Raw genomic sequence first — 27,137 nt, 5'->3', positions numbered from 1 at the left:
TTTACAATGAAATAAACCTGGAGAGGCGGTATTTGGGTGTTTCTTCTAAAGAAAAAACTGTTGTAACTTAGAACTCCCCCCTGCCCCACAGATGATGCAACAGTGTTTTGGAGGCAGATGGAAGATAGCCGGGTGGACTTGATATTTGAGCAAATGCAGAAGGTACTTTGGTCTCTAAAGCAGAAGATCAAGGACAGAACTGCAACACAGGAAGGTTTGGAATCCTTTGTTATCATAGTCAAACCTTGAATGGCTTAATTGATACTGCACACAAAATAAACGCTGCAAGCTAAGATTTACCATGCATTTATTGTATGGTTATCATTTTTAGAGACCGTATTTTTAATGCTGTACAGTTTTTTAAAAGTCAATGTTACTTTTATTTAAACAGAGTACTGCCAAGCTTTGGCATTTGTGAATCAAGTGGATATGACTAACCTCCTGCCTCTGACAAATGGTATGAAAAGTGTTTCCATATTTTCTGTGTGTTGGTTTTTACTAAGCTGGAAAACCCATTCTAATATGGCACTCCTTGGGTTTTGGGATGTGGATGATGTCCATCCCTATCCTTTGGCCTGCATGTTGGAGCTTCCTGTTGCTATGGGAGCCTAATTGTGTAGCCTGATTTGTTCAATTCTCTTTCGAGTATTAGGATTACGGATGCTTGGGCTCTGTTCCATTCAAACATAGTGTCCAATGTGTAGAAGTCAGGCAGGTGTATATGTTCCTGATCCCCACTGACAAGTTACAGACATCTTTTAATCTGTCTGCGGTATATAACTTGGAGAATAATTTTAGATTTTCTCGTGAGAAGGTTAGGAATGCTGAGAGTTGTGACATCCATGTCGGCCAACCTACAGCTGCAAGGCATCGGTGGTGGCCCTGCCTTTCCTCTGGGCTCTGCATCCCAAAGCTTTAAAGCAGGAATGGGGAACCTATCCAATCTGAGGGCCACGTTCTCTTCTAGACAGCCTTCCAAGGGCCGCATGCTACTGGTGGGTGGGGTCAGATGAAAAGGTGGGCAGAGCAACTACCGTACTTTTCCGTGTATAAGACTAGGTGTTTGGTTTTTTTGCTAAAAATAATGTTAAAAAGGGGGTAGTCTTATACACAGGGGCAATCTTCCCCCATTTTCTTAATTTTGAGTCCCCCCAAATAGTCTTATACATGGAAAAATATGGTAATTTAAATTTTACCTTTTTGCAGTAGACTAGTTTACACATCCAGACAGCAAGAGGCATTATCAGTGTTCAAGGACGCATTCCAGTCAGGCCAAAGCGCAGCATGTGAAGCTGGGCCAGGGAGGGGGCCGCCTGGGGAGAGTTTTGAGGGCCACATTTTACCCCTGGGCCTGAGGTTTCCCACCCCTGCTTTGAAGGTCACATGAGTTCTGTTTAGGTGGGACGTAATTGTTCCCCTTTTACTGGGTCAGACTAATATTCCATCCAACTGAAGGCAGTTAGTGGTTTTCCAGAGTTTCTGGTGAAGGAATTTCCAGGCCATACTGCTTAATCTCCTTGTGTAATAATTAAACACTGAATTTAATCATTGTTCCCCACTTGCGCATAGTGTATAACAGGGTGAATAAAAACCAATGATTTTTTTTAATTAAAAAAAGGTTTTTTAAAATTTAAATTGGATTTTTAAAATAAAATGCTTTTGGAGGAAAAATCTTTTTAAATATAGTTTTCTATTTAAGTTACATTATAGTCCAAAGGAAATAAGAATTTGTTTTAAGTTTTTCATGTGTGCTAAAATTCAGTCTTAAGTTTTTAAACATTTAACCACATCAGTTAACAAACATGAATACATATGCTATAATGCTATTGTTTTAGTTAAATAAATTGTTTAAATTGTTATTAAGGAAATTATTATTTTTCTCCTTCCAATAAAGTACAGCAGAAATGTTGTCCAAATATAAACAGTTAACTTATTAAACCTCACAATAATTTCACAATTATCTGTCTATGTATTTCAATAGTATAACCTAATCAGTAATTTTTGATATAACTGTAAAAACTACTCTGAAAATTTATTATTCCAAAAATGAAACCTTCATCTGGTTGTAAATATTAAGATTATACCAGCAAGAATGAGTCTTTCTATAAAAATGAAAGACTTTCTTTTTATAGAAAGATTTTTTCTATAAAAAATCAAGTCTTACTGACTAGTGATTTAAATCATGATTTACGTAAATCAATTTGATTTAAATCAAATCCACCCTGGTGTACAATCACCAACACATCAATCACCAACCTTGCCTCTGTTTTGGCCTTAACGTTGAACTCTTGGAAGTGTTGGAAGAAATCTTTAACATTTGGGTGGTGTTCAACTAAGTTTTACTCAGTGCACACCCACTGAAATTAATTAACTTGGTCCTGTTCATTGATTTTAATGATTCTATTCTGAGCAAAACGTGGTTGAATGCCACTCACAGTGTTTGACATATTTTATCTTTCCAAAAGACAAAGCCACCACTCCCCATTCTGTGCAAATATATTGCAGTCCTGGGAGTGGCAAATTAATCCATTATGTTGATTTCTGTTTTGATTTCTGTTTTGACAATAGTCACATAATTATTTTGCCTTAAAATCACCAGCTCTCTTGGAGTCTGGGATGAGGTAGGATAAAATATACCCCATATGTCCTCAGATCCACTAAGTTTCACAATGATTTGAAGCATGAGGGTGGGATTGGCGTAATACAACTGAAGACACTCAAGCTGATGACAGCAAAAGATTCTTGTCATGTGGGAAATAATTCAGTATTAAAACAATGCACTTAAAATAGTCTTTGCTGTCCTAAGACTGTTCTTAATTGTAATCTAAAATGTATATTGCTAGAGTTTATATTTTACTTTTCAAAGTAAATAATGCTGTTGCTGAAGAAGATACACAGAAATTTGAGCCTGGTTTACATCCTTCTGCCTCAAGTGAAATTATAGAAAATCCTGGAGATGATTTTTCTTTGTGAGTAAACCATATTTTCGTTGCTTTTATTTCTTAGGAGTTTGTTCTGTTACTCTAAAAATTAGGAACAACAAAACCAACTAGAACCTTGCAGTCAGATATAGGGATGCTTGAGGATTTTGTTCATGCCACATTTTGAGGTAGACAAAACCAGTTTAAGCCACCTGAATACTGTGCAGAATGTAAACAAAGCAGTCAGTAGGATAACAGCACCTCATAGAGTACAGACTAAAATGCATGGAATATGGCCCAAAATTTCTATTTTAGGTCACATTTTAGTATGCTTGCCCTTCATTGTAGCACCATAATGGGAAGGAAGGAATGGATCACCGATACGGAAATGTAGTGAAGTGGTGATTCATTCATCCCTAGTCCAAGAGTGACTGGTTATGCAAGACCTGCATATAGACTTTCGTCCTCTCTAGCGCAGTGCCTGCCCCTTTCTGTTCTGCCCATTCATTTCCCCAGATGGCCTTCCGCTTCTGGGCTCCCTCCTCCCTAATTCTGCCTCGTTTTCTAAACCAGTCTTCCTGTCTAACCTCCCTTCAGGATCTGAGCAGCTCTGCTTAGGAGGAGGAAAGGACCCAATCCTCATTCTGTAGGCTAAAGGTGACACAGAGGCCTCTAGGGATCCCTTTCTCTCCTCCCCACCAGAAAGTGAATTTGGCTCAGGTGGACAAAGTCAGAATCTAGTGCTTGGGGCATGCTGGATTAAACCCTTCTTCCTCCACCCCCACCCCGGAGTTCCTTTAGCAGAGGTTTCTGGATACCAAATGAAAAACATTCATAACTGATGTCGGCAATTGCCACACATGTTCTCCTATGACCATTATTAATAAGATAGATGCAGAATGCAAATTTGATCAAAATGCTCACTTTTGTGGCTTGTTGTGTGGCTGATACCAAACATGCGCATCGAAATGAGTGAATCCAATCAACATTTGTATCTGAACAAAATCTTAACTAACTTACTGATTGTCTGACATATTTTTCTTCAACACTTGCATGTGTGCTTGTAAACAGAAGAATGGAGATAAAGGAGGCGATACATTCAAGGAGTAAAGGCGAACTTGCAGAAGTGTCTTCAAAATTCCCCTATGAGGATCATGTCTGCTCTAAAGAATGTCTTGCCAAAAGGCCATGGAATTCATACAAGGATGAAAACCCTCTTAATCGGCCAATGCTGTGTCGCTTCCAAAGATGGCATGCCAAACCAGATTCTGTGTCCAAGTCACACAATGTGATATACAAAGCTCCCTGTGGAAGGAGTCTGAGAAATTTTCAAGATGTTCAGAATTATTTGTTTCAGACAGAGTGCACTTACTTATATTTAGATCACTTTTCTTTCAATACCTATGTACAGGTGTTTAGAAACCATCCTAGTTGCCAGCCCTTTGTGTTTGATTTTGATATCAGCAACGGGGCAGAGACAATACCAGTTTCTTTCTGTAATGACCTAGACCACGATCGACTCCCTTCCTTTAAATATCGGAAGGTCTCATGGCCTCATGGATACTTCTTGAACAATTTCTCCAGCCTGTTTTTGGACTCTTGCAGTTGCACAGATGGCTGCACAGACAGGTATGTATTGCAAATACCCTTGGACATATTTACATGTATATTGAGGCAGAGTGGTGTGCAGCATTTAATCTACAGATTTGCAAAGAGTTAGCAGCTTTAAACTGCATTACCAAAGGTGAGGACTTACGGATTTCTACAAATAATCAGAGTTCAAGCATGGACACTGTATTCTCTTCTTATGCTTTTCATAAAAAGGGCCTAGACCAGTGCAATCCCTGTCCTGGGTCTAATTTAAAGAGTGGGTGTCGGGGGCTGGACTGAGGAGGAGTGGTGGGAGCTGCCCCCCTTCTCCCAAGAACAGGAGGACAGTATAGATTTAGAACAGTGGTTTGCAGAAGGCCATAGTTCAGAGGCTGCAGAGGAGAAAAGCTAGGAAATATTGGGAGAGGAACAACAGGAAGAAGCACTGGGGAAGAGACAGCTGGCAGACTCCATGTCCTTGGAAAGCATTCCTGATCCCCCGTCTCCCAGGTCCAGGCGGGCATTGAGTAGTAGGGCAGAAAGCTCAGAGGCAGAAAGCTCAGATTAGCTGGTGCAGCGATGACGTAGAATAGGAGAGACGGGAGGGGGTTGGACTTTACTCTGAGCAATGTCATTATTTAATAGAGACTGCATTCCTTTGTCTCTCTTTCTCTCTCTGAATACTGAATAAATTATGTGGCAAGAACTCTTCTTGTTTATCTGCGTTTTGGCTGCCACCGGGGGAGGAATTGGATACCTTGAAGCCTGACAGTGGGGTACACTAGTGTACTTTTCAAAACTGTTTACTGAAAAGTCTTTTTAATCATGGAGAGAAGATAAAAAGTTTTAAATAAGCAGCTCTGTTACATGGAAAGGACCGTAATATTTAACTTGCTGGCTAAGCTGTCTTTCTTGAGACAGCTATTGGCTTGCTGTGCTACCTATCAGCTCCTTTGAAAATTTAATGATTAAACCCATGTCCAGAGAGTAAAGGGGCTATATTGCTTTATTTCATATCCTTATTTGCACTAGATCTACTGTGTGCTTTCTAGGACAAAATGTGCATGTCTGCTTCTTACTGAAAGAAACTGCCATGAAGCTTCTGTGTCTTCAGGAGAAGAAGCATCTAATGGATATAATTATAAAAGACTCGATGGACCTGTGCCCAGTGGGTATGCAACCCCAAGTTTATTTTTACCTGAAGGCCAGACATGGTGGTTCCATTGTGTCCTTGATTCAAGGTGTCTTGTTTTGGTCATGTAGAAGGTGGGAACCCCATTGCTTTGCTGTTCTATTTTAAGTGGCAGCTTTCAGCTTAACAGAAGGAAACTGTAGCATTGAATTTGCCCCAGGAAGAAAAAAACTTTTTTAAAAAGGTATCCTGGATCCTAGATAATATTGGGCAACAAATATGATGGAAATTGTATTTCTCATGTGCTAGCACAGGGGTCCCCAGACTACGGCCCCCGGGCCGGATGCGGCCCAATTGGCCTCCCAATCCGGCCCGCGGCGACTGCTGCTGCCGCCTGCTCTTACGGCGCGCGGCGGCGATCTTCAAAATTCGAAAAAAAATCGCTGAAAATCCTTTGTGCGCATGCGTATGGGCCTCTCCCGACCCAGAAGAGGTCATTTCCGGTGCACTTCCAGGTCGGGGGAGGCCCATACGCATGCGCACAAGCGATTTTCAGCGATTTTTTTTCCGACCGTGTGCGTGTGCGCATGCGCACGGGCGCGCACTCCCCCGCCCTCCGGCCCGCAGCCGGGTAAGTCTGGGGACCCCTGTGCTAGCACTTCTTTTATTTATATTATAAATTTATTGCAAGATACATTGGCCTAGCACCATCAGTATCAACGTTTAGATGCCAGGCAAGTAATTTCCTGCATTTGACTCTTAATTGGGGTCAAATAGTATGATATTCTAACCTGCATTGATGTTCAACTTTTAGTAAGCTGAGATAAAAGTTTATATGTTATTGCAAGATGAGTACTTTAAGTTAATAATACTGCTTTATCTTTTTGAAGTATTTGAAATGTTGTGTTAGGTACCAACAGGGACCAAGCAACGGGAGCTCACCCCGTTGCGGGGATTCGAACCACTGACCTGATCAGCAAGCCCTAGGCTCCGTCAGGGGCCCGATTTCCCAGGACAGACACATGATGTACCAACACCCCTCCCTCTGTAGCCCCCGGTGTGTGACGTCATATTCCCCCTGCGTGACGTCCACCTCCACCCCGACCCCTCTCTCCCCCTCGCATCCCGTATGGACATGTTGGGGAGGGTCTGCCTGGTTCCCCTGGCAGATTCCGGGGGAGAGGGGGCAGGCGGTCCAGCTGCAGCTCCTTGGGGAAGGCGGACATGTCGAGGGCGGCAGGGAGAGCTGAGGCGCCGGTGGCGGAGGGACAGGATCCCGATCCCGCCATCCCAGATTTAATCGTCTTCACCTTTCTTTTGTTTAGCTTTTCCCAGCATCAAACTGAGAACGTCTCCCATGTTTCCCCCCGAACTGAATAAAGTCAGAGAAACCTGCTGCTTCAAAATAGAGCCTTGCACCCAACAGTCTCCCCCCAAACATATTATCCAATCTACAGCATAACATACTGAGTTGGAAAACATGCCTCTTTACTCCCAGTACCCTCTGCACGCTCGCGTCAGAAGGACACCACCGCCTTCCCCACGGCGTCCTGGGAGTCAAGAATGTACTATAGTGTGTGTTGCTTTGATGTCCAACAGATGGCACTGTTTTGCACAAAAGCATGTTCTTACCTGTCACAGGTGTGACATCTATATAATCCAAGTATACACAAACACTCGCATATTCGCATGCAACATTGTGTCAAAATTTCAACGCAATCAGTCAAGCACTTTCGAAGATTTTTGGCCATGTCCAAACAGACATTTACATTTTTATTTATATAGATTGCTACTCCTCTTGCTTTCTCATTTCCTTGCACTAATTAAGCGTAACTCAGCCTCATACTATTCGTAAATTTGCTGATTCCTATAGCAATGTGGATCTCTTGCAGTGAGGCTTGCATTTCCTTCTGTAGGTGTTCCAAGTCTTGTAGGTGCTAGCAGTTATGCCAGCAGTGCCTATTGCTGCTTCAGCTTCCTCATCAAAACATGCAGCAGCTCCTGAGCAAAGTGCTGGAGCTCCAAGAGGATCCTCTTTTGTCCTGAATGTTGTTCACTCTCTGAAATATTCAACCTGTAATGCTGCTGTTTTCTTTTTGTGGCAGAATTTATGAATGCAGCGTGTTATGCAGCTGTGACAAGATGATGTGCCAGAACAGATTAGTGCAGCACGGTCTTCAGGTTCGGCTGCAGGTCTTCAAAACTGAAAAGAAGGGCTGGGGAGTCCGTTGCCTTGATGACATTGACAAAGGAACTTTTGTTTGTACATACGCAGGTAATTTAATGTAGTCCAGGAAGGGATGGAAATTCATACTTTATTTTTATTTTTTACTTGCTTTTTCACAAATAGATATGCATATGCAAATATCTTCTTCCATTTCCTTTAGTTATATAAACTATAGTCTTACTTACATTCATTGCATTTTCCTTTTCAACATACTAAAATAGTCACCAAAATACAAATCCCACCCAAAAGTCACCTTGGAGGGGGGAACAACTGTCCTTCAAATAGTTCAAAGCAAACTTGATATAACTTGTATCTGAAGAAGTGTGCATGCACACGAAAGCTCATACCAAAATAAAAACTTAGTTGGTCTTTAAGGTGCTACTGAAGGAATTTTTTTATTTTACTTCGACCCAGACCAACACGGCTACCTACCTGTAACTTGATATAACTTGGTATAAAATTCACAGTTAACATTAGACACTTGAGAGGCAGTAACTGGAATATTGAGTATCCAAAAAGGAAATGGATGGTAAAAATAGGTTCCAAGTGTTATGAGCTTATACATATGTACAGTAAACATGGCAGAACCCATCCCTCTTCTTGGGTGGGCATCCCTACCTCTTGTGGGAACTAACTCTGTAGTTTTAACTATGTGCTGGCCCTCTTCCAAGTTCAAACAACCAAACACGAGGTCCAAAGGGAGGACTGGATAGACCTACATGAGATGCACGAAGTCTTCTCAGTCTGCATAATGGCCCAGCACCTCTGGCATTCACAGCAAGAGAGAAGACAGGTGGGTGTCTTGCCCACACTTGAATAGATCATGCCCCAACTCCTGCTTAGTTTTTTTAAAAGGAAGTCCAAATCCCAGATACCCATTGTAAGAAACATGTAAGGCTGGTGTTGCCTGCAGCCAGCATGGATCCCTCCATATATGGAGAAATCAATTTGATTCATTTAAACAACCACAATTATCCTGACCATGGGATGTAAACCACACTGAATGGACTGGATGGACCAGTTTCACTTCCAAACCCATGGGAACTCAAGTACTCAAGGGAATAAATGGACAGGGACCCAGGCAGCCATGCTGACCTCCAGAACACACTGCTCCACCGGCAGCCTGGTTTCCTCTGCCCATTTTTCACATTCTGTGACTGCTGAGCATCCTCAGTCTTCATTAGAGTTTCGCCATAAACCTTTCAAGAGCACACACTGTGTTGTGCTGACCCTGAAGTTCCCCTGAACATACTGATATTTTTCTCTTGTTTCTCAGCAGCCCCATTTGGACTATTATGTTGGAACTAATCACCTGAGCTCACTTTTAGAGTCAGTAATGTTAGGATTAATACTTACATTTGGAAGATCTGAATGCATTCATTGCTTCTGCAAGCACCCATAACCATCTTTTTCACTGCAAATACTAGAATATTGAATATATCCTTTTTTTTCTTTAGGCAAACTGATGAGCAAAGATGAATCTAGGCAACCTAAAGATAAAGGTGGTGAGGTTAAAGAGGAAGATACAGGGAATGGTGACAGAAGCCACACTTTATTTAAAAAAAGGATAAAACTGGATATGCTCTATTCTGATTCAGAGACTGAAGTTCTCCAAACCACTAGAAAGCAAAAATCTTTGCCCGTAAAAGGTGAAGATCAGCAAAGTGTGTAAGTTCAAGTAACAATTTTAGGAGTCAATGTGAGTGCTATCCAAGATCTCCATGGCCAGGAAACTCCATCAAAGGAAAGCTCAGCAACACAGCAAGTGAATATCTCAGGCATTCTTTTCCCCCCAGGCTTCCCTTCCTTTTTTCTGGTCATCCTCCTCCCTCACTTGGGAAGGAAGGACTGGCCTTATCAGTTGCTGACATTGACCCTGGCCTTGTCCAGCTAGTGCAGTGGTCAGCCGTTTATATTTTGTGTTGTTCCTTCCCAATTCCACTGGCACAAAAAATATTAATAACAATAGTAGTGGCAGCATGGTAATGTCTTTTGTTGGAAACCTTTCAGGCTAGAAATGTCTTTTGTTGGAAACCTTTCAGGCTAGAAATAACATTTCACATATCTAATGAAATAGTAGAGGACAGCTTGTCAACTTCAGTTCAGCATTTCTTCCAGTATGATTGCATCTTCAGAATTAAAAGCCACAAAGGATTTTGAACACTCGGTCCTAATGCCCCAACTCCCTCATTTATCTGAGATTCCAGAAGTTATTATATGGAAGTTTTGCAAGACAGAAACACTAGCATATTAGAACATTTATACTTTGAAGACAATTTCCTATCACACAGTTTTAAAGCAGGCTAAAGGTTAACACACTTGCCAATATTAAGGGTTTTTTTGTTTTTGTTTTTTTTAAGTGTACATAAATATGTTTATTAGGAAAATTTGTTTGTCCTTTTGAAATGGTAAAATTTATAGGAAGAATATTTTATAATTCATTGTGCAAGTTGCATAAAGTCCTTTATCTATTTCTCTTTAGAATTCAGTGTTGTCAAAGCTACAACTGTAACAGTACTCAGACTTACGAAGCTGTCACAAGACCGAAAACTCGAACACCTGTTCTTCAGAAACATCGGCAGCAACTAGTAAAAATTCTACATTTTTTTTGTCTTCAATGAGTTTTCACCTGCTTTCTCTGTCTATTCTTTTTTCAGATATCAAAATGATTTGTAAAATCTGTTACTAGCTTGCTACTTCCTTCTCTCCCCCCCCCAATGTAAAATGTGTATTTCTACAAAACAAGTGCACCCTTGTTTTGTGAGAAGTGAGGGGATGACCTGCCCACTCCTATTACAGGGTGCAGGTAGCCAAGTCTATGTCGTCCGACGGCTGCTGCTGCTTCTACTCCTCAAGTCACCATAGGCGAAGTGATAAAGAGAGTGGATAAAAGCTTTCTTGTTCAGTCTGCCCATTGAAAAGGGGAGTGCAGTGGGCAGAAAATACTATTCTAAAATTCCTATGGATCATGGGAAAGATACTACAGTAGACAGTGAATTGTATCCAGCTATGTCATCCTTAGGGTAGACCCTTTGAAATTTACAGTCTACTCTGAGGATGTCTTAGCAAATCTTACTAGTTGATTACATCACGGTGGCAAAAGAATATTCACAGAATGTTTAAGTCTTGCTAGGAGGAGTGGGGAAAGTGATTTCTATCACATACTTTCCGCACATTGGAGCGTAAATAAAATACCTTTTATTTCCAGACCCTATTTTCAGGTAATTCTGCATGACAGTGTGCAAGGCATTGGGCTCTGGAAAGTGGCCATTTTATTCCTCACCATGTCAAGGTAATCTGTTAAGAAAAGAAGTGTAGGCTTTGGGCAAAGAGCAAACAGTTGATTATGAATTTTTATTCTGAGGGAATTGCTGATGCCAGTTCAGATGATGATGATGGACGTTCTGTGTGCCAGAAATCAGCAAGAAGTAAACTAACTGCTGCAGCCAAGAAAGGAGATGAAAGTAAGTTACTCCAGGCAGAATGCAGTGGCACTTGGACTTCCCTTGATTTGGACCCTGTACTTCTGTCGATGCAGCCTGGAATAGCATTAGCTTTTACTGCTACTGCATCACACTGTTGACTCATGTTAAGCATGTGGTCTACTAAAACCTCTAGATTTTTTCACATGTACTGTGCTCAAGCCAGGTGTCTCCCATCCTATATTTGTGCAGCTGGTTATTCCTGCGTAAGTATAGAACTTTACATTTGTCCCTATGCTTTCTACATTTGTCCCTGTTGAAATTCATTTTGGCCTAGTTCTCCAATCTGTTCAGGTAATTTTGAATCCTAATTCTATCTTCTGAGGTATTAGCTACCCCTCCTAATTTTGTGTCATCTGCAAATTTGATGAGTATCCCCTCAATTCTTTTATCAAAGTTATTTAAAAAGATGTTCAACACAACCCTGAGACACCCCACTCGTCAGTTTTTTCCCCAGGACAGTGAGGAATGATTGGGTTAGGTAACAATAACATTGTCTAACCCACATTTTACCAGCTTCTCCACAATAATATTGTGGGGCACTTCGTTGAAAGCCTTGTTGAAATCAAGATATGCTACGTCCACAGCATCCCCCGATCCACTCTTGTCAAAAAAAGAAAAGAAAGAGCAGTAGTCTGGCATGACTTGAAACTTCAATCAGAACAAAGATCCTTATTATAGAGACTGGAAAAGAGAGTTCAACATCCAAACAGCAACTTGTCATTGTACACTGGAGACTTTAAATAACGGCATGAATGTTTGATATTGAAACTGTTGGACAAGTTTAACTTGATGTTCGCTATTGATATCCTGTCCTGAAATGTGTGTTGACAGAATCAAGTCTACAAGAAGAGCTTGGTGAAATAGTGAGCCCCGTACAGTCCGAAGGGAGTGCCCTAAAGTGCCCTAAAGAGAATCCTCTTTTCATCACCACTTTGAGCAGTAAGCCAGCTGTGCAAGATGACAGAGAGATTAAAAAGAAAAGGAAGGACCTATTCTGGACTCAAGACACACACAAGAAAAGTTTCAAGAGAGGGAGAAGAGAATCTGCTCATGAGAAGCAAGCAACGGAAGATAGCAAAGCATTCCTAAAGAATAAGGAGATCCCATGTTTGCTGGATGCAACCAAGGAAGGCAATGTGGGCAGATTTCTTAATGTAAGTGACAGTGGTATTGTGTTGCAGAAATCTATTCTGAATATGAACAACCTCCCTCCCTTGAAAATAGTGCACATCTGGTCCCCAGGCCCCATTTTTGCTTTTGGCATTAGGGCTGCCCCATGCCAGTATCTGTCTTGTCCTTGGCTTACTGCTTCCCTACAAGGCGAGGAGGCATGAAATATGTGGCCCTCCAGATGTTATTGGACTGCAGTTCTCATCAGCTCCCGCCAGCAAGGCCAGTGGTCGGTGATGATGGGAACTGTAGTCCAGCAGGTTCCCCACCCTTCCCTACATTAACACCCAAGATCCTCAGTCAGCACCCATGTCAGTTTTCCAGTTGGCCTGTGCATCTCATGCCTGGCCTTCTGCCTGCAGTTCACGGAGGTCCTCCTTCATACTGAGTGTGGCTGGGTGTTTCACCCTCAAGGCCTAGCTTGCAAGATAGTTTCATAGAATCATAGAATCATAAAGTTGGAAGAGACCACAAGGGCCATCCAGTCCAACCCCCTGCCAAGCAGGAAACACCATCAAAGCATTCTTGACATATGGCTGTCAAGCCTCTGCTTAAAGACCTCCAAAGAAGGAGACTCCACCACACTCCTAGGTAGCAAATTCCACTGCCGAACAGCTCTTACTGTCAGGAAGTTCTTCCTAATGTTTAGGTGGAATCTTCTTTCTTGAAGTTTGAATCCATTGCTCCGTGTCCGCTTCTCTGGAGCAGCAGAAAACAATCTTTCTCCCTCCTCCATATGACATCCTTTCATATATTTGAACATGGCTATCATATCACCCCTTAACCTTCTCTTCTCCAGGCTCCAGGTTTGAAATGCTTGTTTTGCTCGGACATAGGAGGCTTGCTGCATTCAACAGTTAACTAGGATTTATGGCTACTAGCACAGCTGTTATTTGCTCTGCATGTCTGCAGCTGCTATTCCAACCCAGTCCTGTGCTGGCAGCCCCCTCCACGGAGCCAGAGGTCGTGGTCCCTGAGCAATGTTCTTCCCTTTTACTGCCTAGCATCCCAGAGAGAGTGATCCTTTTGCTTTTGCAGTTTGGCACTCAGAAGGGTGCCTCTCTCTCTCTCTCCCTCTCCCCCATTTTCAAGCACCCACACTGTGTTGTTCTAGCAGGATTGCCCTTGGCTGTCAGATCAAGATTCTTCAGGAACACGGGCAATAAAGCAATGCATAGTCATCTCAATATTATTGTCACAAAATATTACTCGTTTAAAAGTAGATCTCTGCTCTGCCTCCTGTACTGTTGATGTTAAGTATCTGTTTTGGGATCAAAGGGAAGATCTTACTGTAAAACAAGAGCACTTTAGAGATGTTTTTCTAAACTAACATTTACACAAGAAAGTATCTTAAAAGCAGAACCTGTCATTTTAACTTTCCTTGGTTTGTTCTGTTTACAGCACAGCTGCTCCCCTAATCTCTTTGTACAGAGTGTATTTGTAGAGACCCACAACAGAAATTTCCAGTGGGTGGCATTCTTCACAAACAGGTTTGATGTATTTTCTTGCTTTCATCTTCATCCCGCTGAAAGAGAAAAAAAAATGTTTCCAACTAGGGGGGGGGGAAGGAGTTGTCATCCCCCTTTGATGTTGATCTTTACAGCCTAGGTTTCAGCACACACTTTGCTGCCATCCAAACAGTACTTTATTTTGCTAGAAAAATACTGTGGCAGGAGTTCTTTTTATAAAGACAAAATGTGTGTCTGTGTGATTGTCGGTTGCTGCTTAAGCCATAATGGCACATCTCTGCGTGCATCACTATGACAGAAGTGGGTGATTAACTAACATGACTTCAAGGAACAGCTCAGTACACTAAACTGATTAATGATTTGTTTCCTTCATCCTGGTTAAGGAAACAAGCCATAATTAAGCCATAACTGGATTTGCACAAGCTTTGTGTACCTGTAGAAAAGGAAAAGGAAACCAAGAAACTGCAATTAATTATAGTTTTCCACTGCATGCAAATCAGGAAGTATGGTATGGCTCACAAAGAAGCCGGAATTCAGATATGAACAAACTATTGTAATGGGAAGCTATGGTTAATTCTTGGTTTGTTTCCCTGCTTAAAGGGGCTGCAAGTACATAACTAAAAATTCTCCCTTCTCAATTACCTACTATCTCTTCAGTTGCATATTGGGAATGTTGGCTTGCTGATAACTATAATTGTTTTGTGTAGCCAATGTTTTGTAAATGAAAATGTAAGAAATTTTGTTGAAATTATAATCTCTAGTTGCCCAACCCTGCAAAATGAATTGTAGTTTGACAGATCTGCAAACTGAGGCTAAAAGATAATGTCCGTACAGTTCATGATTTGGCTTTCAGCTCAGGACACAAGAATTTACTGACTTCGTTTTTCAGTTGAAAGACACTTCACTAGACAGTTTTCTGACCAGCTTCTTTAGTTTATTAAATATTCACTGTTCTGTTTTGTGTTGCTGAAAGTTCCCAGCTTGAAATTTGGTAGGGTTTGCTCAGCCCCCAAATCTCCTCCAAATCTGGAAGATCCCACATGATAAATTTGCCATCTCTTGGTCATGCTGAGCCAAGACTCAGTCAGAAGGTACTGCAAAAGAAAAGGTCCCAATTCCTTTAGGTGTCACTATTCCTTGTTTGGTAATCCAGACCTTTCTTCCCTCCCTGCTCTTGCTTTGAGGAAAGCCACAGAGAAAGAGCGCACATAGGTTTAATCGTCCCTCATTTTGGTCAGGCTGTGTTATGCATAGAAAAGGCTGGCACAGTGGGCTGGTTTTAGGAAAGGAGAGGAGGCATCACACCACCGGGTCCCCATTTGTATGGGACCCTCGTGGCAAAAGACCTCTCTGCATGATACTGTCAACTTCTTACCTCCCCAAATTTTGCTCACGAGGTAAAAGTGACTGATCTTATGTAGAGTGCCTTTCCCTCACCGCAGAATAATCCCATTGCAATAGGTGTGTGTGAAGTTGGGCTTGTGGGTAGTTTTACACCCTGTTTTAGCTGTTGAGCATAAAATATTCAACTGCCTTTGGTTGCTGTTCTATTCACTGTGTGATATGTTTGCATCCTAGGCATGTAAAGGCTGGAACAGAACTCACATGGGATTATGGCTATGAAGCTGGAAGCATGCCTGAGACAGAGACTACTTGTCAGTGTGGCGCTCATAACTGCAGGAAAAAAATATTATAGAGTTTTTTAGTCTTGTTAGTTGAGGTATCTTCAACGTTTTCCAGACCCAATACTCACTTTGAACCCAAACATATTTTGGGACAAAATAAAAAAATTCCTTCCAGTAGCACCTTAAGGTAAAGCGTACAGCTTCCAGGTCATGTGGCCAGCATGACAAAGCTGCTTCTCGCCAACCAGAGCAGCGCACGGAAACGCCGTTTACCTTCCCGCCGGAGCGGTCCCTATTCATCTACTTGCACTTTGACGTGCTTTCAAACTTTCTGGCCACATGACCCGGAAGCTGTCTGCAGACAAACGCCGGCTCCCTCGGCCTATAGAGCGAGATGAGTGCCGCAACCCCAGAGTCGGACACGACTGGACCTGATGGCCTTTACCTTTACCTTGTAGATGACCATCTTACTGTTAAAATCTGAGAAAGTAAGGCAGCTTTGGAGAAGCGATTAGAAAGCTGGCAAGCAGCCAGATTGGCTGGACTATGTGACTAAAGTTGGCCCAGCAACCTAGAGGCCTAGCAACAGGCTGTGATTGGATTAAAGTTTCCTGATAAGCAGCATGATACTGCAAGGTTGTTTTGAGAGTTTTGAGTGAGTCTGGAGATAGTTGGTGTGTGTTAGATGAGTATGGTAACTTGTAAATACTTTGCTTTTGGTTTTGCTCTGCTGTATATAATAAAAGCAACTGGAAATCAAGTTACTGTTCCTGAAGTTCTGTTCCTGAACCAGTGCACTGGGCTGCACAGCCTTGCAGGGTGTCTGCTGAAGGAGGATCGGCGTAAGATCCACCAATACTTACTTTATGAGATAAAGGAATACGGAGCATGGCGTTATTTGCCAATCTGTGTGGGAAAAGGCATTCTGTGAGATGCTCTTACAGATCTTCATGATTTCCCCAAAGTAACAACTATCACCTTGTGCTTGTCATCCAAATAAAGTGGTAAACCATTTTGGAAGTTTCAGAACAGGTGTGTTGTGTTCTTAGTAGCTGTGCATCCAATTGACAGGCACTCTCAGGGCCGGCCCTATGGCCAGGGTGGGTGGCGCAGGGCACCAGCCCGCCAGGGGGTCGCTGCACAGCTGCGCCCACCCGCCCACTGCGGAGCTGCACCCCCGCCCGCCGCGCTGTGCTCGCCCGCCAGCCCGGCCGCGCAGCTCCGGGCTCTGTTTTGTCTATTTCTCTGAAATAGATTGTATCCCTCTGTTACTACATTCCAATCATGAGACTCAGTGAAGTTAGGCCTTTATTACTACTAGTGTACAGAGGTACCCCGCTAGACGAATGCATCGCGCAATGAAAAACTCACAAGACGAAGCCTTCTATGGCCGCGCTTTGCCTTCTATGGCCGCGCTTCGCAAGACGAAGCTGCAGAACAGCTGCTCTCCGCAAGCAGCAATGGGCGGAGACCAGCAGAATGCAAAGGGGAACCAGCTATAGTGTGGCAAGAAGGCTGACAGCTGATCTTCTTTGCCTTCTTGCCGTGCTACAGTTGTCAGTGCAAGCCGAAGTGAAGCTCGGGGAAGGCAGGCAGGCAGGCGACAACAGCCCCGGAGCCGAAGCTCAGCAGGCACTGCTTGCCGCCTGCCTGCCTTCCCCGCCATCTGGTGGTGGCAGCGGGGCTTCCTCGGGGAAGGCAGGCAGGCGGCAAGCAGCGCCCGCTGCTCTGGGGCTGCTTGCCGCCTGCCTGCCTTCCTAGAGGAAGCCCCGCTACTGCCGCTAGTCCCCCGGAGCCAATAGGAATGCATTAAGTTTCTATGCATTCCTATGGGAAACCGCAATTCGCAATACGAATTTTTCGCAAAACGAATTGAATTAAAATTGTTTTGCCAGGTACCACTGTATGCTGGAAAGTCAGCAGAGAACTGACCTCAACAGTACTCTTACACATTTCTGTGCTCCATGTGCGTCTACTATTAGCCAATTCTATGGTTACTCTGTAGTAGTTACAACCCACTGGCAAATCGAAGCCAATTGGGAATTTAGGCAAAGCGCATGTGCTGGGGTGTTTTCCAGCTCCGCAACAATTCTTCCTAACTTATGACTAAGTGTAGTCTTCTCCAATGTTGACTCATTGACGTTCTTCCTAACTTGGGTTAAATTAACCCTTCTTGGCTGCTGCTCCCATTCTAGGCACCCCCAATACTCGCGGCTCAAGCCTTTGGGCTGGAAAGGGCTGAAATCGGGCTGGAACGGGCGTTTCACTGCCCGCCATGCAGCCGTGAAGCAGCGCCCCTCTCGCGTCCTTGGCCTCGGCGTGTCGGGGAGCCGGCAGTCTCGGCGGAAAGGCTTGCGGCTCCTCTCTTCGGCTTGTTCGCCTTCCCGCGAAGGCTTGAGGCCGCGAAGCAGCTCACACAGTGCCAAGCCCACCGCGCTGCGATCTTCCCTCCGGGGTTACCTCGGCGTGTTTGCCTCGCCACGTTGGCTCGGGGTTCCGCGGGCGGGAAACACCCCGAGCGGTGCGGGATCCCCCCCCCGCCTCGCCCCCCCGCCCGTGCGCGCGCAGCGGAAACGTCCTCAGCCGGTGACGTCACCCGGGCCTTGCGGAAAAGGCGCTGCGGAAGCCGCCGCTGGGGCCACTGCAGAACGGTGAGTGCCGGGGGGGGGCGGGACGGGCTGCCCCCCTCCTTTCCTCGGGCGGTCTCGGCCTTCTCGGCTGCCCCGCCAGCTCCCTCCGGCGGCCCGGGCTCGTCGCGCGCTTTTGCTCCCGGCGAGGGGAGGCCCGGGCGCGCGGCTGCTGCTGCCTCTCCCTCTCCCTCCCGCGCGAAGCTGTGCGCGCCGCCTCCCCGGGACCCGGGCCTCTGGGGGAGGCGTTGCTCCGCGGGCTCCGGCTGCCCCTCAGGCGGCAGGAGGAGGAGGCCTCTGGGGGCGCGAGGGAGGAGGGCGGCCCGGCCCCGTCTCCGCCGCCCTCGTTCTCTCGCCTGCACTGCCCGTCCGAAGGGCTGCTCCGTCAGGGCAGGGACCCCTCAGGAGGGGGAGAAAGGCGGGGAGGGGGTAGCCGGTGCCTGTGAGAAAGAGAAGGGGAAACTGGGGGGCGGCGGCTGCAGAAGTGGAAGGTAGAGGCCTCGTTGTTTGGGATGCCTCTCTCCCCATTGCGCTGAGCGCCTTCTCCCTTTCAAGCCATCCCCGGACATTTCCACCCTCCCTTCCCCCTCTGACCAGGAGCTCTCTGGGTGCCCTCCTGGGTCCACCAGGTTGTGCCTGCCTCGTGGAGGATTGGGCTGGGGCTCACTGTCTTACGTGGCCATGGGGTGCCTGCTTCTTAAAAAGCCTACACTGGACCCAGGGGTGGGAGTGGGGGGGTGGAGAGGGTTAGAGCAAAACTACCTATTTCAAGTGTTGCTGGGTGACCTGAAACTGAATTATTCTTGGATTTATCTTGGGGGGGGGTGACCTTTTTCTCTTGATCTCTCACTCATCTTGCTGGATCAGCTGTGTGTGATTTGTATTGGAGGCAGGTATTCCAGTGGCACCATTCCGACCTGCACAGTTGAGTTCCCAAGAGTGGCATTGAAGGATGGCTCCTTGACCCCATAGTACATGTGGGACGGGGTTTTGTCTCCAAAGCTGTTAAAACATGTATATGCAGCTGAAGAGCAGTCATTGGAAACTGTGGAGCATCTTGTGGGGGCTTTTTAGAAAGATAGTTAAAAATGGCGCAGAGAAGGGCAGCCATGGCTTTTGCTCTGTAACGTACCTGGCTTTTTTACATGCTTATGAATGTTTTTAAGGTGCTGTTTCACTGTTTTTGTTTTAAGAGTTTAGGAGTTTACGGTTTTATGGCTCCTACTGCCTCTTATGACAGCGTCTAGACAAGGATTGGAGATAAGGACTGCTAAGGAGTGAGCCGTTAAAGAGGCCACTGCCTAACGGAATTGTTAGAGTGAAAGGGATTTTTTACTATTATTATCACTGCTTATGGCTTATGGCTAACCACCCCGGATTACATTTTCCAGGGTTGAGATTATAAACACCAGAGCAGCCTTTTCATGTACTTGTGCTCCAATTTTAAGGGAAATTGCGAAGACATTTTGGATGAAGGAGTTGTACCTCCTTGCAGGATCTGGATACGACGTCAAAAAAGTGCTAGCGCTTTGATTAAGCTACAAAGGCGAGGAATGAGATAGGCTTTACCATCTATATACTGTACCTCTTAAATCTTCAAACACTTGACAATAAAATGGATGATCTGCACCTTATTAATCAAGGAAACTCTGATATGCTAAAGAGGAGGTGTAAGGGGGTGGGCTTACAGGGAACAGCCACCCCTCATCAAATCCAGTTCTTCAAAGGAGGGGCAGGAGACAGGAAGGAGGAAGTGAGCAGAGGGGTCCAGGGCTCAGGCAGCATCCAGGAGCCCCGCCTACAGCCCATGATACCAGCAAGGGAGGAGGGGCCAGCAGAGGTTTCTAGCGGGGAAACACCAGAGGGGCGTCCTTTCAAATTCACCCCGGAACTGAGGCGATCAGCGGCTTGCAAACACAGGGGGGGAGATTTGGGGTCCCCAAACTACTCTGCTGTGGGAGGAGCCGAAAAGCGCCATTGGGAGAATCTGATAGCACTGAGTAGACATGTTTTCATGAAGCTCTTCACTGTAAATAATATTCACAATAAAAGTCTTAAAGACAAGATGGTTTGGAGTGTCGTTGCTCGAGGGTAGCCAGCAACCTCCCTGACAGCAGGGTTCGAGGAAAGGAGACAGAAATTTGTACAACCAAGCTAAGAGCGCACTGACGAAGGAGATTATAGTGGCAAAACGAACCTATGATTCGGACTCAATTCTCAAACATGTCTCGGCTACTCTTCAGAAGAATTTACAGAACATTTCTGAATATAAGAGAACAACTTTTACTGAATATAAGAGAACATATTCTTCTGCTCCGGAGAGTCAAAAATTGGCAAATGACCTGAATCCGTTTTATAGCAAAGTCAAGCATTATCAACTACTAGAGCAATTCACTCGGCGCCAGAGGCACCAACAACCACCTCAACCTGTTCTGAAGTCACTACAGGGACAGAAAGCAAAAGCTCCAGGCGCAGTCGGAGTGGCTCCTCTTTGCTTGAAATAGTGTTCTGCATACTCTGATCCTCACACAGATATTTTGTATAAAGTATTTTGTATAAAGTATGTTTACATTGTAAAATTAGCCAAAGCAAATTCCAAGTATGTAAGTACTTGGCAAATAAATTACTATTCTATTCTATCCCTCAAACGGGACGCGGGTGGCACTGTGGGTTAAACCACTGAGCCTAGGGCTTGCTGATCAGAAGGTCGGTGGTTCGAATCCCCGCAATGGGGTGAGCTCCCGTTGCTCGGTCCCTGCTCCTGCCAACCTAGCAGTTCGAAAGCACGTCAAAGTGCAAGTAGATAAATATGTACCACTCCGGCGGGAAGGTAAACGGTGTTTCCGTGCACTGCTCTGGTTCGCCAGAAGCGGCTTAGCCATGCTGGCCATATGACCCGGAAGCTGTCTGTGGACAAACACCGTCTCCCTAGGCCTGTAGAGCGAGATGAGCGCCACAACTCCAGAGTCGTCTGCAACTGGACCTAATGGTCAGGGGTCCCTTTACCTTTTATCCCTCAAACATCTAGCATTGGATGCTTCGTATTTTATGTCTTCATTATATGAATTAATATCTGAGTGCTTTGATTTTTTGTTGCAGTTTTTTTGTATCTTGTTTATAAATGAAAAATCAGAAACAAAACACAGTGAGTCTTCCTTCAACATTCCTGAGGGTCTTCATCTATGGAATGTTCCTTTCTTGCCTACCTTTTCCCCTATGTCAAGTGTACATATTTAAGATCTATTAGTATATTTATAACTATTTTGACCTGTATTCAGATGCTCAGTGGTTGCAGTTAAGATTTTTATTTGTACTGTTCTTTGTTCTAAAAACTTAAGCAATGCTTTTTAAAAAATTAAGTAAATGCTTTTAAATAAAATGTAAAATATATCATGTAGACTATCTCCTTCATTGGCTAAAATCCATAGTAGCACCTATAAGTAGAGTTCTGCTCAGGGAATAATTTTACCAGCAGAAGGGAGAGAGAGATGATGACTGCTGATTTCCTTCCCCCTGCAGTGCCTTGTACCCAAAATTAGCTCTGGAGAGTTGGGAGAGATCAGCGAAATCTCTTCCCTTTTGCCGCTGGATCCCTCCACTGGATCAAAGGCCTCTAGTTCCATTACATTTGGGGAGTAAAGTAAGGCTTTTAAAGAAGTTCACTGATAACATTGAGGATATTCTAGTTATATGCATCTAGAGTTCAGGGATGGTGTTTGTGTTGTGCTAATCTTTAAAATCCTTTTCTAAGGTGACTTTGCTAAGCTAATTTGGATAATGGCAAAGATGGTAAGAAGACAATGTGCATTTTGCCCAGATGGTGAAGAATGTGCCATTATGTATGTGGCTGAAGGACAGAACCTTGCAGTTCATCAAGATTGTTTGGTGAGGATTACTTCATTTTGCTTTTTACAGAAAAACCAAAAATGGTTCGCTAATTATTGTTACTAATAAATTTCAGCAATAGTTTTTTCTCTAATAAACACATCAACTTTATCTACAATAACTTCTACAACCATTCCTCCATATTAAACAATAATTTAATTTAAACAATAATTTAAACAAGTTGGTACTCCAAAACATTTTGAGGGCATAAGGCTGGGGAGGGCTGTTGCATGCTCAACCTGGAAAAGTGGTAGTTAAAATAAAATCCAAGTACTGTATATACATTATTTTGAATGGTTCTTAATTGCGGATAAGATGCAGAGAACCATGCAAAAGAAACAAATATATGATAGAACACTAAATTAAATCACTTCCCAACTGTTGCTGCTGTTCCTTATTGCTTCATTGTAGTATCTCCTGGTTTGATTTTTTACTTCTTTTCATTTATGTTTTTATTTTTAGCTATATTCCTCCGGATTTGTGGAATCTGAAGAACATAACCCTGAGAATCTCGATATAAGGTTTGATGTGGCTTCAGTAACGAGTGAGATAAAAAGAGGAAAGAGGCTGGTGAGACACCAACCTTTTACATTTTTATGTGTATAAAAGCAGATTATGAAGAATTAGTTCAGAATTATTTCTTTTGATGCTTAGGTCAGGGGTGTTTAGTTAAGAGGCATATACTGGCAAGTATTCTGAGAAAAGAACACTTTAACGTAATGCTGCTCAAAAAAACAAACCCTGCCATTGTAATAGCAATGAAAGACTTGCTTTGGCAACCACTCTTCCTCACTAGATTTCTCTGAAATGAAGGGAGAAGCAATAGTCTTGGCTAAATGTCTGGCTTTTTCCCTCAAAGCATCCCTTGTGCACTCTAAGAACTGTACCTAAAATGCCATCAAAGGGATAAACAATGTTCGCGCCAATTTGAAGTCTGAATTCTTACATCATCAGATTGTGATCCTTAACAACATCCCATTGTATATAAGGTAACTGTAGTCTTGATTGCAAATTACATTATCTAATGCTTTGCTACTAGAAATGTAATAGCTGCTGCTGGCACCTGTCTGTCTCAAAGTGACCTCCCTGGGCGCATGCCTGGGCAATGGGTCTGACGGTCCTGGGCTGCTCAGACAACAAGTCCCCTGCACCTCTCAGTCTCGCTGATGGGGTCCAAAGGAAAGCAGAGGCATACAAGGCACCATCCAACTGTCCTGGGACTACACTCCAGATTTATGTAGGGCAGTGTTTCTCAACCTTTTTTGGGCCACGGCACACTTGTTCCGTGAAAAAAATCACGAGGCACACCACCATTCAAAAAGTTTAAAAAATTAACTCTGTGCCACCCTATATTATAATTATGACTGTAAGAAACACTTGCCAAATATTGCTTTCCGGCGGGTCAGTGCTGTTTATTGGCGGCCGCCAGGCTCGTTTGCACTGAGCCTTGGGAAAGAGGAGGAGAAATATTGCTTTCCGGCGGGTCAGTATTGTGTATTGGCGGCCGCCAGGCACGTGACAATGCAAATCGCCCTTCTCGTCGCCGCACATCGCGGCACACCAGCCAGCGTCTCACGGCACACTAGTGTGCCGCGGAACAGCGGTTGAGAAACGCTGATGTAGGGTTTACTGTTCCTTGGATTTTTCTTCTCCCGAAGGTATCCTACCGTGTTTCTCATATTATAAGTCATGTCTTATAATCTTTTTTTCTCAAGAAAATAAGCCTATGGCTTATTTTCGGGGGGTGTCTTATTATTTTTTTAAAAAATTACAGTATGGTACCTCCCCTGTCCGGCTGCTGCTGCGCTGCTGGGCGCGTTGTCTGCGCTTCAGCAGGGCACGCTGCTGGGTCCCGCCGGGTCGGGGCTTCACGCGGCGCGCGCTGAGGCTCTTGCCGGATCCCGGCTCGGAGCAGCGCGCGCTGCGGCTCTTGCTGCGTCCCGTAGCGCCAGCGCCAAGCGCCAACCCAGCAGCGGGACCGGCGGGGACCTGCAGCGCGCGCAACAGGAAGAGGAGGGACCAGCGAGTGGCAGCCGCGGCGGCCAATGAAGGCTCGGCCGGGTGTTTTTTGTCGTTGTAGCTGCGTCCCGCTGCGTCCCTCCTCTTCCTGTCGCGGCTCGGCGCCCGGAACTGGCGGCTGCTGCGCGCGTTGTCGGCGCTTCAGCAGGGCATGCTGCTGGGTCCCGCCGGGTTGGGGCTCCACGCGGCGCGCGCTGAGGCTCTTGCCGGGTCTCGCCGCCGGGTCGGGGCTCGGAGCAGCGCGCGCTGCGGCTCTTGCTGTGTCCCGCCGCCGGGTCAGCGCTTGGCACGGTGCATGCTGCTGGACATTTTGGAGGGGCAGCAGCAGCCGATTCCAGGCGCTTACAGGCATCTTCCTCTTCCATGGCGCCATCCAGACCTGCTCCCACCACTACGGCTTATTTTTGGGGTATGTCTTATATTTCTTCAACTCAGGAAAATCCTGCCATGGCTTATTTTGTAGGGATGACTTAAAATATGAGAAACACGGTACAAAGGCAGCAGAAGGCTCCTCCTTGATGGGCTCCCTTCCCAGGTTGATGAGCCCCATCTGCCCCTCACTGCCCTCAACAGCACATGCAGAAAACCGCCTTCTTAAGCATTGGACCCACTCTTGGTCTTGTCTGCTCAATCTGTTGGAGCCTCTCTTTGCATGTAAGGAAAGTCCTTAACCCACTAAGAGTTTGAGACCCATTGGCTCCACATCTGGTTTAGCCACCCAGTCAAAGCCATTTCCTGGGTTGGGGCTGCTGTTGCACGCTGACAGCTTCTAAGAGGTGAGAGCTGAGGGCAGGGTGAGGGCCAGAGGTGGACCAACTACCCCAGAAGGAGCAGGACATGTCCCCCACCAGAGGTACTACCCCACTCATGGCACCCCACAAATTGAATATATGGGATGCTATCAATAGACTAATAATAATGCTGACTAATAATAGTATGGAGATACCATGAAGGCTGCGACCACATGCTTTTAAATTAAAGAATATAAATGTAATGAAGTGTGGGGTAGCGGCATAGGCTAGCCGAACCATTAGCTTGACAGAAGCACAGCATTTCTCTTAACCAAAAATGTTTCTCTGTAGTTAAAATTGCAAAAGAAAGTTAGTAATGATTGGACAAAGTTAGACTGCAATTTTAACCCCTGTTCCTGGCTGTAAGCTGCATTGAATTCAGGTAGGACTTACTTATGAGTAGCCATGCCAAAGACTGTGGTTTAAAATTTTTGGTTCACTGAAAGCTAGGATTGCTAACATCAGAACCAACCTGATATGGTATAGTTTGTTAGACTAAAAAATCCATTTTTTGCAGATATGCAATTTCTGTCGCAAGAAAGGAGCTACTGTTGGCTGTGAGATAAAAACCTGTCGCAGAAGTTACCATTATTTCTGTGCTTTGTGTGATGATGCTGCAATAGAAACAAATGAAATTCAAGGCATTTACCGGTATTTAACAAATTCTTTTCTAAAATTTGTGGCATTTTGAGAATTTTCTTCCATTTATCTTTTACTTTGACACCATTATTGGGGGGGGGGTTGGTGTAATGGTGTTGGTAGCTTCCTCACGAGTAAGCGGCTCCAAACCCCGTGCTTGGTTTTTACAGGGTTTTATTATATACACTAGTGTCTTCAGCCCGTTAAATAAACGGGCGCTAGAATGCATGCCGGCTCCTCGATCCGGTGCTCCGCGCAGCGCTGATCAGCGCCGACCCGGCAGGCCGCCAGATCAAGGAAGCGGCCTGCCGGGTCGGCACCCAGCAGCGCTGCACGAAGCACCGGGGGACTGGCAGCGGGGAAGGCAGGCAGGCGCTTGCTCTATTGCCTGCCTGCATTCCCCACTGCCTGTCACACGAAGATCGGCGGGCGCCGCTTGCCGGGGTTTGTCAACCCCGGCAAACGGCGCCCGCCGATCTTCGGCTGTCCCCCGATGCGCTACGGCTCGGGGAAGCAGGCAGGGAGACGCAACAGCCCGCAGCTTCCCGGGCTGTTGCGTCTCCCTGCCTGCTTCCCCAAACTAAAGCGCGCAGGGGACAGAGCCGAATTGCGGCGCGGGGGGGGGCTTTTCGCCGTTTGCCTTCCCCGAGCTAAGGGGGAGGCAAACGGCAAAAAGCCCCCGCCACGCCGCAATTCGGCTCCGGAACTGGCTTGGCGGTGGCGGGAAGAAGGGGAGGAATTCCTCCCCTTCTTCCCGCCACCGCCAAGCCAGTCTGCAGTGGGGGCTTTTCGCCGTTTGCCTTCCCCCCAGGGGGAGGCAAACGGCGAAAAAACCCGCCGCGCCATACTTTGGCTTGGAGACTGGCTTGGCGGCGGCGGGAAGAAGGGGAGGAATTCCTCCCCTTCTTCCCGCCGCCGCCAAGCCAGGCCCGAGCCGAAGTGCGGCGCGGCGGGTGCTTTTTGCCGTTTTCCCCCCCCCTTCACTCCGGGAAGTCAAACAGCGAAAAGCCCCCACCGCGCCACACTTCGGCTTGGGGACTGGCTTGGCGGCGGTGGGAAAAAGAGGAGGAATTCCTCCTCTTCTTCCCGCCGCCGCCAAGCCAAAGCCGGCTTCCCTCGGCGCCCGCTGCCGCTTCGGCCGAGGAAGCGCCGTCCCATGCCGGAGGTGCGCGGCAAGGCTGCCGGGGGGGAGCGCTTCTTTCCCCCGCCGCCTCGCCGCGCACCTCCAGCATGAGACTGGGCTTCGGAACGGCAGTTGGCGGAGCGGCGGTTGGCCGTTGTCCCTCCATCCAATCCCTGTGTCTCTGGGGTACATGCGCAGTACCCCAGGGACACACGGGACAACTGGACGCAGGGACAACTTGGACATTATTATATAGGATACCGTGTTTCTCATATTTTAAGGCATCCCCAAAAAATAAGCCATGACAGGATTTCAAAGGGTTGGTGAAAAATAAGACATACCCCGAAAATAAGCACTATCGCAAAGCCCCGACCGAGCGAGAGGCGAAGCCGCGGGACCCAGCAGGAGCTCCCTGCCTGCTTCCCCGAGCTGTA

The 27,137-nt window shown here is 45.6% G+C and overlaps 1 protein-coding gene across 1 annotated transcript in view; it reads left to right on the top strand.

Annotated features, from left to right (window-relative positions):
- SETDB2 (SET domain bifurcated histone lysine methyltransferase 2) overlaps positions 1-27,137 on the top strand; it is a 41,784-nt gene that overhangs the window by 1,825 nt on the left and 12,822 nt on the right. The window contains exons 2-18 of the mRNA XM_060272260.1: positions 92-214; positions 392-457; positions 2,867-2,969; positions 3,993-4,550; positions 5,564-5,683; positions 7,749-7,918; positions 9,328-9,538; positions 10,353-10,458; positions 11,235-11,334; positions 12,187-12,509; positions 13,927-14,015; positions 15,573-15,687; positions 16,413-16,546; positions 17,815-18,101; positions 21,998-22,131; positions 22,594-22,701; positions 25,459-25,592. Of these exons, the coding sequence (XP_060128243.1) occupies positions 92-214; positions 392-457; positions 2,867-2,969; positions 3,993-4,550; positions 5,564-5,683; positions 7,749-7,918; positions 9,328-9,538; positions 10,353-10,458; positions 11,235-11,334; positions 12,187-12,509; positions 13,927-14,015; positions 15,573-15,687; positions 16,413-16,546; positions 17,815-18,101; positions 21,998-22,131; positions 22,594-22,701; positions 25,459-25,592 (2,881 nt within the window). The remainder of the gene's footprint in view (positions 1-91; positions 215-391; positions 458-2,866; positions 2,970-3,992; positions 4,551-5,563; positions 5,684-7,748; positions 7,919-9,327; positions 9,539-10,352; positions 10,459-11,234; positions 11,335-12,186; positions 12,510-13,926; positions 14,016-15,572; positions 15,688-16,412; positions 16,547-17,814; positions 18,102-21,997; positions 22,132-22,593; positions 22,702-25,458; positions 25,593-27,137) is intronic.

The sequence above is a fragment of the Zootoca vivipara genome, chromosome 3, assembly GCF_963506605.1.
Source record: "Zootoca vivipara chromosome 3, rZooViv1.1, whole genome shotgun sequence".
Taxonomy (NCBI): domain Eukaryota; kingdom Metazoa; phylum Chordata; class Lepidosauria; order Squamata; family Lacertidae; genus Zootoca; species Zootoca vivipara.
This window is presented reverse-complemented; position numbering and strand designations above follow the sequence as displayed.